The sequence below is a fragment of the Myxine glutinosa genome, chromosome 2 (genome assembly GCF_964187855.1).
Source record: "Myxine glutinosa chromosome 2, kmMyxGlut1.1, whole genome shotgun sequence".
NCBI lineage: Eukaryota > Metazoa > Chordata > Myxini > Myxiniformes > Myxinidae > Myxine > Myxine glutinosa.
The window spans coordinates 107,616,377-107,628,489 of NC_136262.1; the positions used below are offsets into that span (position 1 = coordinate 107,616,377).

Consider the following 12,113-nt stretch of genomic DNA (forward strand, 5'->3'; position numbering starts at 1 on the left):
TCCACATAATATTTTATTCTTTAGCAACACCGTTTTTTATTTGCAGGTGAACAATCATAGGTGAACGTTTGAGGTTACGAGAACGGACACAAATTTCCTCAAGGTACGAGGTATGGCAGTCAGTTGTCGAAGTTCAAAGGTGGTGGAGAAAAGAGCACGTTCATTCAAACGAGTGCAATTTGAGTCAGAACTTGCAGCAGCCCAAGACGACAAAGGAACACCAAAATGAACACAAATCAAAACGACATTTGTTTACCTGTAAATTATTACGGTGATGGAGTAAATGGAGATGAAGATCAAGCTGTGCTGGGGGATTATTATTACTTTCTGATCCCTGCAATATGTGATGTAATACACACGTCGGACATGCCAACAGAACTCAGTAACTACAACCTGTCAATTATATCATTTGATTGTAAACAATGTCCACCACCATCACCGTGATCATTTTGGGGTTTACGAGGAGAGGGACAGGGAATTCCGCTCGGCAAGGATTTTCTCCAAACTCAAAATACATCGAATCGGGGGCCTACATAACTTTCCTCTTCTCCATATCTGTTGCGTTACCTAAACTAGCACGATGGACTAATGCCAGGCCCATCAGAACAAATGCTGTGCCGATCCACCACATGAAACTCAGCACCTCCCCGAACACCAAGCGTCCTAACACCGCCTGTCAACACATGCAAAGCCAGTTAAACGGCCAATCTAACAATAAGAAAAATATAATATGAAATACTGCAGATAAGCACAGTTAAAAAACAGAGTTCATTGATTATCTGGTATATGCACATTATATACTTATGACTCTAATCAACCTGGGATAAAAATGAAGATAGGCATAAAAGTGTGGAAATGTACCAATGATTCTGTATACACTAGGCCTGAACCTTCTTTCTTTACAAGATCAAGGCTCATGGAAGAGCAAGACCTCTCTTTCTTCCTCTCCTGCTCTTGCCCTCTCTATCCACGCCCACCCTTTTCACCCCCACCCAAGAGCAAGCAAAATTTAAAAATATCATGTTCTGGATCATAGTCGTCTGCATGTTCTTGGTTTGTCTTCAATTGTTTGTTTACACTTATGCTGTTTATTTTTTGTTTCGTTTTTATAATTGTGGCATCAAGGTAAAGTGGGCTTCACTTTGGGCCTGATTGCAACCATGGCGGCTCAACGACTGCTTTATTTATGTTATTTCCCCCCCCCCCCCTGCCCCCCGCTTCCCATTATGCCTTTCCTCCCCTTGCATTTTTCCCTTTCCATCGATTCCTTCTACCCTATCTTTCCATCTCTTCCTGTACTGTTACCGTTGTAAACAAATGCACCAGACTGAATGAATATTATTGTTCTAAAATTGCACTCTGGTTATAGAGGCAAGCTTGGTTTACCATCAGTGAAGCCACACCCTGGAGGATGGAAGCCACACCATAGAGTACGGAAGTCACCCCCCAGAGTACGGAGGTCACCCCCCAGAGTATGGAAGTCACCCCCCAGAGTACGGAAGTCACCCCCCAGAGTACGGAAGTCACCCCCCAGAGTACGGAAGTCACACCCCAGAGTACGGAAGTCACACCCCAGAGTACGGAAGTCACCCCCCAGAGTACGGAAGTCACACCCCAGAGTATGGAAGTCACACCCTAGAGTACGGAAGTCACACCCTAGAGTACGGAAGTCACACCCTGGAGTACGGAAGTCACACCCTGGAGTACGGAAGTCACACCCTAGAGTACGGAGGTCACACGCTAGAGTACGCAAGTCACACCCTAGAGTACGCAAGTCACACCCTAGAGTACGGAAGGCACACCCTAGAGTCCGGAAGCCACACCCTAGAGTACAGAAGCCACACCCTAGAGTACGGAAGCCACACCCTAGAGTACGGAAGTCACACCCTAGAGTACGGAAGTCACGCCCTACAGTGCGGAAGTCACGCCCGAGAGTACAGAAGCCACGCCCGAGAGTACGGAAGGTGGACGGAAGCCGTGCCATGGTGGACGGAAGCCATGCCCTGGTGGAAGGAAGCCGTGCCCTGGTGGAAGGAAGCCGCGCCCTGGTGGACAGAAGCCACGCCCTGGTGGACAGAAGCCATGCCATGGAGCACAGAAGCAGTGCCTTGGTGGACGGAAGCTGCAGCCATTTTTCAAGCTCTCTAATTTACTTGTTTTTTTGCCAGCCAGCCACAGTACATGTAGCCAACCACAGTTTTTTCCCCTGATCAGTGAGGGCTCTTAATAGTTGTTTTATAAACAAGTGTTCAATTCTAACGTCCAGGCGTTGTGAGTCTCAAGTCACGAAGTTAAGGGCTCAGGGTTAGCTGGCTGTTAAGCTCCTTCTGAGGGAAGACAGTAAACATTTTAAACTTTCCAAATTCAGTTCTCCATCATTCACAGCCTTTAACACCATCACGTATGTGTGAATGTTTAATAGCTTATCCACTTCAACCCCCACCCTTCTCCCTTAAACTCAACTTTTCTTTGCTCTCTTCACTCACCATCTATAACTCTGATGTGCCTTGCTTTGATGCTCAATTTTGTTACAGAAGTGGTAAAGGATGCCGACTGTCATTAATACCATTCTTTCCTCCAAATGCTGAAAATTAAGACTATTTGAATCACAGATTTCACGCTAATAACGGCAGTTTAATGAGCCCCGTGAGCCTAACCGAGTCAGTGTAAACACACACAGCGCATGCGCAAAAGGCCTTGTTGGCATTCGTACGTCATTTTGAGACTCCCGTGCTGGGAAAAGACTCACAATAGCAAACAATTTAACAATAATAAATGTTCTCTTGCAAGGAACTTCAACACAGGAGGAGGCCATTTGGCCCATTAAAAGGCTGCGCTATGATTGCCAACTTATGATTGCTCGTCATTGCTCTTTTCTTTTTAAATGTTGAGCGCCGAAAGCCGCTGTCACACCTTGACGTTTTAGCCAGCGTATGCCGACGTATGAAAAATATGGCTACGTTAAGAGCACGCTGAAGCACGCTGGCATACGTCGTAGTACGCCGAGCTCGTCGACAAATTTCGTGCATGCACAAAATTTGTCGACGTATGCCAGCGTATGACTCACACCAGCACTCAATTTTGATACGTCGGCATACGCTGGTTAAATCGTCAAGGTGTGACAGGGGCTTAACAAAGAAGCAGCAAGTACTCCAAGTCTTTGGTATGACTCGGCCAGAGTTTGAAACCACCGACTTCCCAGACTCAGAGCGAACACTCGAACCATTAAAGCCACCGCAATCTGGTTTGACCAATTCACAAGCCTTCAACAAATTCACAAACGTTTAATTTGACCAATTCTCAAAATCAAACATTCTCGTTCGGCCAATGACCAAATCTCAAACCCTTACTGAGCATGTGAAGTTTATTGCAGTGCTGGTAAGTGTGGGCCGCAGAGTGTTGGAAGAGTAGTGTAGGGCTTTTGCGAATAGGGTGCACATAATCGCATTTGTGCCCAGCATACAAGCAAACAGCAAAATTCGGCAGGAAATGTTTACCTAGAAAAGAAAAAAACATTTTGCAATTTTGTTATGAATTGGAGTGGAATTATTTTTATACTCAACTATATGTCCCTATTAGAAAGGTTATTGTCGTGTTGATGTCACTACAATATCAGTGGATAATGCCATGTGCCGTGATATTTGGAGTTCTGATAACAATTGTTGCCATCTTTATGAACAAAGGTAGGTCATTGATTAAGTTAAAGATCTGAAATGAGACCACATAAGAGTCTCAAGCATAAAAAAACAACAACTTCCCAGCGGAGTGAAGCATACGACAAAAAATTGCAAAGACAAAAGTGTTGTGTTGAAAAAAAAAGTTGTCGACGCGTCCATGATCTTTCTTTAGATGCGCCGGATTCAGAATTATCTGCCCATGCGGCCATCACAATATAAATGTGGGGTATGCTTGCAGACTGCAAGCAGGTACTGGGGTGATTCTATTCCCCCATCGACTGCAAGCAGAATCTCGGTGTGCATGTGCAGACATATGTGCACAAGCAGAATCTATGTGCAGACATAATAAATATATGCTTTAATTATATATTTGATGAAGTGCATTGTTCTTGCATCCTGCCAGCTGCTAGAGACATCAAGTAAATCAAGAACGAGTGAAATAATGAGTTCTGTATTTAACAGTTTACAGGTGATAGTAATTTTTTACGTAAAAAATGTCAAAAGTTATGGAATAATGCTATTGTTTACATTCTAAGTTGCTCGTTGAAAGAATGGTCTCCTCGGGAATAAAAGAGGACACATGCAGAGGCTCGGGGTCCATTGGCCTGAAGCGGGTGAAACGTCGTCAGAGACCGGATCTGCATCCACCGCAGGTGGATGGAGGTTATGTTTTCACCTGTTTGTCTCTTTGTGGGCAGACTTGGAAAAAATTGGGTGGACACGTTGGGTGTGTGACAACAATGTATGCATTAGATTTTGGTTCAGGTCCGAATGCAGATCCGCCTTATCAGTGGATATAAAACATAAATTGATTAGCTTGGTGGAGGTATTCATTATTGTTTATTACTGGCCTAGTAAAAAGGCCGTCAAATATGACTGGTTGGAACAGTTTATTCGATGGTGCAGCCTCGTGAGCGTGCCAAAGCCTGAAGCCTCGGCCTAGTATCCGTGTGCTTATATCTTCATTTGACATCTTACTGATGTAAATAAACACTCATTTTACTCTGCGCATGTTGCACATCACGTGCAGCGAATTTCACCTCCCTGCACCTTTTATTTACTATTTTAAAAAACAAAAAACGCTTCTGTACACTGCCCTTGAGGCTCAGTTTGCAAGTAACCGTCTACATTTCCAATTAAAGAGACAGAATTATTCTTTTATGGAAAATGTTGTTGTACACCGCACCTTTCCTATGCCATCTCCAGGCGATGCATAACGTCATTGCCGGGCACCGAAGGGGCTCGGCAATGACGCACGCTGAAAGGGAGTACTCAGTTTTCACTCTGGTTTCTTGCTTTCTTGCTTTCTTGTTTGTTTGTCCGGGCGATATCTCAGCCATCCTTTGAGTTAGGAAGCTGAAATTTCGGCACAATAGTGAGCAAGTCCTTTGACAAAAACCGTATTTTGGGTTTTTTGATTAATCAATTAATTGATGCGTTATTTAATTATTAGCGATTAATTAAGTACTTATTTAATTAATCAAATTTCCTTTCTCTTCTGACCATTAACTCAGGCACCTTTTGAGTTAGGAAGCTGATATTTGGACATGCCAATGACCAGGTGATTTGGCTGCAAAGGCTATTTTTGATTTATTAATTAATCAATTAATCGATTAATTATTTAATTATTCGATTAATGACAATTTTTTTTTTTTTAAAGTTACACATTCTGATGAAATGGTGGTGGTTTATGTGTTCTCTGACCGAATTGATTAATAATTGAATTTTTAAATGATTATTATTTATTTATTTTCATTATTAATTATTTATTTATTTTCTTTCTCATTTGGCCAATATCTCAGACACCTTTTGAGCGAGGAAGCTAATATTTGGACATGACAGTGACCAAGTGATGTGGCTATCAAGAATATTTTTGATTTATTGATTAATCACTTAATCGATTAATTATTTATTGATTAATCAATTAATTATTTTATTTTTTATTAATGACTTCTTTAATTAAATTTTTAAAAGATACATCTTTGGATGAAGAACTGGTGGTTTAGTTATGCTATTAGCCAATTGATTAAGAAAATATTTTGTGATAATCTTTTATTGATTTTAATTATACAATTAATCAATCAATTAGTGTAAACCTCTCCCTCCCAATGCAGTCTCTATGAGCTCTATGAGCTGTAGGGTATTTAATTATTTGGCATGGGGGCGGTGTACTTTGAATGTATCTGTACTTGTTCGAGTTTGTTTTATCCTCAAAACTAGAACGTAGTGAACACACATTTGTGTTACAAGAATGGCCTTTAAAACCTACCCTTATAACGCTTAACCTTTAACTAACTGTTACGTGCTCCTCCCCAAACCCCGGTCACGGTGTACCTCCGAGCCCCGAAAGGAGTCACGGCAGAAAGATGTGTTATTATGTGTGTCAATGACCAATGGTGAAACCACACTAACCAATTGTTACCAAAAAACAAGTATTGTATTAATGTCACCTCACTTGCTCCGCTTTGGGAACATTTCCCAACGTCTTTGTCCCGACACCAAGCCAAAGTCGATCCACGCTCCGGTGGTCGCAAGAAAAAAGTCGTGTCGAGACCAGAATCCAGGTCGACTGACAGTCAACGCTGCCAAAGAGGCGCAAAGGTGCACCCACAAGGCGACTGGGAAATCACACCTTCGGGTATGAACGTTCAACGGCTCCCAAACGGAGAACCACAAATTCCCAATCAAAATCCACATTACACACGCAAACCAGGCTAACGGCTGGGTGCGGTGAAATGGCTGGAGCGAGGTGAAAAGGCTGGAGCGATGTGAAATGGCGGGAGCGAGGCGAAATGGCGGGCGGGCCCGTAATGGAGGCGTACCTGTTCTCCAACAACGATTCTCTCCGGAATCAACCGCAAAACCCGTCACGCAGGTTTATCTGTCACAGCGATCATGACTCTGTCACAGGAATCCCTTTCCCGGGACAACCAAAGTTCGCTCGTGACCCCCGTTCGCCAGCGTCTCCTCGAGACCTCAAAGCAGCTCAGCTTTTCCTTCCCGACCTCACTTGCTCCGCTTTCTTCCTTCCTCCTCTTCTTCTTCCGGTGTTCACCCGATCCGGTTTCCGGTTTCTTTTAAAACACTATTTTTTCACCTTTTGCAAACAGTTATCTCCATTTCACTTAAACGATAACAATAATAGTACATGGAGCCAAAAATGCTTACAACGACGGAAGTGACGAATCCGTAACACTAACCCTTAACCCTACTAACCCTTAAGGGGGACTGACATCTGTACAAACACTAACTGACATTGTGTTTTATATGGTAGATAAGCACAGTAGATATAGTTACTTTTTTGGTTGAAAAATACAATTTTTAAATACATTACAATATTAAAGTATAACCCCTTACATTACATTTTTTTTGAAGTACAGTACTGTAGCACTATTTACAGAGCATTGGTGTTGTATAGGCAGTTTATTAGCAGGGGTTATACTGGGTGGTTTGCCATTGCCTTCCCAGGCTCAAGACCGGATGTCTGAACCATTACAACACCCAGTCATTTTGTCTCCAGATCCGCAAAAACAATCAAAATGCAAACAAACCAACAAAGGAGTTTCCTGACCGTTTCACAAAATCTATTCTCCCCGGGGTCGAGAGACACCACAGCGTGGCAGAGATCCGGGGTCGCCCCTGTGGTGGTGGCAAGCTTTCCTAAAACAGAGGCGAGTGAGGCAAGCAGCCCTGATACTCCTGCTAGGGTAGCTGCTCGATCTACCGCCATGACGTCATTATAATTATACTGAGCAGAGAGAAGAAACCGAGTCCCAAGGGTGTTCAGTTACCAAGCAGCCTGCTGGCGCTTGCCAAGCTAGCCGTTCCTTAACAACGGTTTTGAATGGACTGCTTGCTTGAACGCTTAAACCACTTAGCGAGCGCTGTACAAGAAACTTGGTAAATGAACACACCCCGCTCGTGCTCAGATCCCTTCACCGTGAACACAAAATTATTTATTTAAAAAATGATTGTTGCTGTTTTAATATCCTCGCGTCAAAGGGGATTACATCGAGCCACACATAAAAAATATACATGGAGAAGAGTTGCTTTTGAGGAAAAACATAAAATTTGTTGTTGTTGTTTTAATACCCTCGCGTCATAGGCAATTATATCGAGGAACACATAAAATATATACATGGAGAATTCCTTTTGAAGAGAAACATAACATTTGTTGTTGTTGTTTTAATATCCTCGCGTCATAGGAAATTACATCGAGGCACACATAAAAAAATATACATGAAGAGAAGAGTTCCTTTTGAAGTGAAACATAACATTTGTTGTTGTTGTTTTAATATCTCGCGTCATATTTTAATATCCTCGTGTCATACTCCTGCTAGAGTAGCTGCGTCATACTCGTTGTTGTTGTTTTAATACCCTCGCGTCATAGGCAATTACATCGAGGCACACATAAAAAAATATACATGGAGAAGAATTCCTTTTGAAGAGAAACATAACATTTGTTGTTGTTGTTACAATTGAGGTTGTGGGTATTGTTGTCGTTATTTGTCGTCGCATAATGGCTGTTCCAAGATGATTTTTTTTTTCAAAAAGCGGCAACTTGTGGCAAAAAGACGAATAAATAAATCATAAATACCAACGGAAACTGCACTACCACAGGCATTTATAGTTGCTGCTGCTGAAGGTTGAGGCAATGGCAAAACCACCCAGTAGAAGTATACAACCATTACCAAGAGGCAAGAAATTGCTTTGACAGCACCAACGCTCTGCAATGGAGTATGGTTGATCAGAATTATAATTGTATTACATAGTTCAGTATTGTAAATATCAATGACTTTTTGTAAAGATCTCATTGAATACACGTGATACGTGCAGTGATTGTTGTGTAGATCAGTGATCATGTATTGATCAGTGTTTAGTATATAGCTGGTGTTGTAAGTATCAGTGATTTTGTTTTGTAAAGATCACGACACGTCGACACTCATTGTATACACACGTGATTGTTGTGTAGATCAGTGATCGTGTATTGATCTGTGTGTAGTATATAGATAGTGTTGTAAACATCAGTGATTTTGTTTTGTAAAGATCACGATTCGTCAACACTCATTGCATGCACACGTGATTGTGTAGATCAGTGATCGTGTATTGATCAGTGTTTAGTGTATAGGTAGTGTTGTAAGTATCAGTGATTTTGTTTTGTAAAGATCACGATACGTCGACACTCATTGTATACACGCGATTCTTGTGTAGATCAGTGATCATGTATTGATCAGTGTTTAGTATATAGCTGGTGTTGTAAGTATCAGTGATTTTGTTTTGTAAAGATCACGACACGTCGTCACTCATTGTAATTGTATACAAGCGATTCTTGTGTAGATCAGTGATCGTGTATTGATCAGTGTTTAGTGTAGAGGTAGTGTTGTAAGTATCAGTGATCCATGTAGCGATCAGTGATAATAACGCACCAAAAGCGACTATAACTTCCCGAGGGTACTCGCTCTTGATGCGCAGATAAATCCTCGAACAGCTGGAGCGAACATTCGGAGTTTTGCATCATTTCCCCTTCGGTTTATCGGCGAGCCCAGTCGGCCCGTCCCGTCCTGTCCCCAAGTTCCGGCAGCTGAGCGTCGAGTCAATCCCGTTTCCCAGCAACGGATCGGTTCGAGCGGCACGCTCCGCTAGTCGAGCGTCGAGTGGTCACGGGCCCGCGAGACCAACACGTGATCCCCCTGGACGTCCCCGTGCCGTTGGGTCTCACGACGTCGGGCCCGAGCAGGAGGCGGCGTGATGGCGGAGAGGGAACCTCGAGGGCACGGTGCAGCGTCAACGCGAGCTGGTGCGGAGCGGCGTCTCTCGGGGCCGCGCTCCTCGTCGTGTTGTGCTTCGTCGTGCTGCTGACGCTGAGGCGGCACCTCAAGGATCTCCTGCTGTGGTTGGAGGGTCTCGACGTGCTGGAGAGCACCTTGCTATTCGCGGTCGCCTTCGTCGCGGTGTCCTTCCCGTGGGGCTGGGGCTACATCGCGCTCAACTTGGCCGCGGGTTATTTGTACGGGTTCCTGCACGGCCTGGCGATCGTGGTGGCCGGGGTACTCGTGGGGACTTTGGTCGCTCACTTCGGATGCCGATGGTGGGTTCCTGGGGTGGTGGCCGTCCTCGCACGGCGCAGCAAGACCTTAGGTGCTGTGGTTCGACTCCTCGAAACTGGCTCTGGACTCAAAGTGATCGCTTTGGCTCGACTCACTCCCATACCCTTTGGTCTCCAAAACGCGATGTTTTCGGTAAGAGGTCACCCGTGGGCCGTGGTGGCTCCACCAATCCTCCACGACCCTTTTGTTTCAAAAAAAATTGGTAGATTTGTACATCTGCACATTTGGAAAAGTGTTCTGTCGGAATGACCCCTAAATAATTAAATATGTACGTGGTGGTGATGATGAAGTGCAAACGCACAAACAAACAAATGGAAAAATCACTCGTGGAACGACACTTGGAAAAACAGAACAAAGTAGAATTGGCACTCAGTAGAACATCCGTTTGACCTCAAAATAATTAGTGGTTGAAGTCAGTGTCTGATATGCAAATCTTCTTCAAATTTTAAGTTAATCAGATGAAAATTTACAATTTTAGAAATTCGGTTTATGTTATCCTTTTGGCCTATGCTGATCTCAAAAATAGTTAGTGGTTTCAGTTTGCTGATATGCAAATCCTATTCAGATTTCGTCAATCGGATGAAAATTGAGGATTTTAGAAATTTGAGAATAGTGGTTGACCTTATGTGACCTTTTGGCCTATGTTGACCTTTTTGCCTATGTTGATCTCAAAAATTGGTGGTTGAATTCAGTTGGCTGATATGAAAATCCTATTCAAATTTCAAGTCGATCGGATGAAAATTGAGGATTTAAGAAATTTGAAAAAGTGGTTGATCTTTTGACCTCAAAAATATATAGCATTTTGTTGGACCACGATCTGTACCATTTGGTGAAGTTTCGTGAAGATCGGTTTAAAATTGTGACCTGTACGCAAGTATAAGTGAGTGGATTGACAAACACACACAAACGCACAAACAAAACACGAACGCACAAGCAAAACACGAACGCACAAACAAACGCACACACACTAACCGGAGTGATCATACTTGGCAATTTTTTTTTTTTCCCCCAAGTAACAAATGAGGAATATGTCATGCATAGCACGATACCTGCAAAATCCCTAAAACAAATTTACCTTTGGCCTATTAGTCTAGTAGGAAGACTAGGTCCCTCTGCACCCCCCGGAGATATACTTCTAATCAGTGTTTCTAGATTGGAAAAAATGTGTAGAAAATGACTAGCTATGGCCCCAAGCTGAAAAAATGTCCCACATACCATTTTTATGCAAATTACTGCTGCAAATTTTATGCAAAATTATGCAAATTTTATGCAAATTTTTGATGAGGAGTAGAGTTGAGGGGTCTTTGAGGGCTTCATCGAGGTGCTCTCGGTTGCAAGACTGGGTCATTCTGAGAAGCACAGCAGGGTCAGAGATCATGATGTTCTCCTCCTCAGTGAATCTCTCCATCAACAGCCTCTCCATTGCCTCACACACTGTTTTGAGGCAAAAGAGGGACTTTGCGTAGGCCTTTCCACTGAGAACACCTTTGAGAGATCCACTTGTTACTAGTTGTGCCTCAAAGAGAATCTCTGCATATCCAGAACCACGCATCTTGTGTCCAGTGAGCATCCCGATGTAGTTCATGGATGTGTGGAAGGGTCCAATCGTTACTACATGACTAGCAAATTCATTTGGCCAGCGCCAGATGATGGGAAGGGCTTTCATGCAGACACCCAGATCAAATGTATTCAGGACCCATCTCTGACCCACCTCAGCAGTTGCTGCCTCGGAACGCTTCAGTAGCTCACGAACAACTGCGTTGTCTGTGATCGGTCTGTGCCTGGTGCCTGCATGGCATGGCAATGGCCTGCAGCCTGTGCCTGGGCTAGGGGGTTTCACCTCTGCAACTGGTTCTCCCCCACCCAGCAAATCAACAGTCGACTACTGCACGCCTATCCACCAACCGATCACAGACAACGCAGTTGTTCGTGAGCTACTGAAGCGTTCCGAGGCAGCAACTGCTGAGGTGGGTCAGAGATGGGTCCTGAATACATTTGATCTGGGTGTCTGCATGAAAGCCCTTCCCATCATCTGGCGCTGGCCAAATGAATTTGCTAGTCATGTAGTAACGATTGGACCCTTCCACACATCCATGAACTACATCGGGATGCTCACTGGACACAAGATGCGTGGTTCTGGATATGCAGAGATTCTCTTTGAGGCACAACTAGTAACAAGTGGATCTCTCAAAGGTGTTCTCAGTGGAAAGGCCTACGCAAAGTCCCTCTTTTGCCTCAAAACAGTGTGTGAGGCAATGGAGAGGCTGTTGATGGAGAGATTCACTGAGGAGGAGAACATCATGATCTCTGACCCTGCTGTGCTTCTCAG

General features: G+C 43.6%; 1 protein-coding gene and 1 long non-coding RNA gene across 2 annotated transcripts in view; one reads left to right on the top strand and one right to left on the bottom strand.

Moving 5' to 3' along the window:
• LOC137421443 (uncharacterized) lies at positions 1–7,639 on the bottom strand. The gene is made up of 3 exons (XR_010983332.2): positions 7,249–7,639; positions 3,351–3,497; positions 1–673 (listed from the first exon to the last, which is right to left on the bottom strand). It is a non-coding gene; the product is annotated as an uncharacterized LOC137421443 (long non-coding RNA).
• A 692-nt stretch (positions 7,640–8,331) lies between these two features.
• The window catches only part of TMEM64 (transmembrane protein 64), a 30,170-nt gene continuing 26,388 nt past the window's right edge, over positions 8,332–12,113 (top strand). The window contains exons 1-2 of the mRNA XM_078772621.1: positions 8,332–8,374; positions 9,264–9,916. Of these exons, the coding sequence (XP_078628747.1) occupies positions 8,332–8,374; positions 9,264–9,916 (696 nt within the window). The remainder of the gene's footprint in view (positions 8,375–9,263; positions 9,917–12,113) is intronic.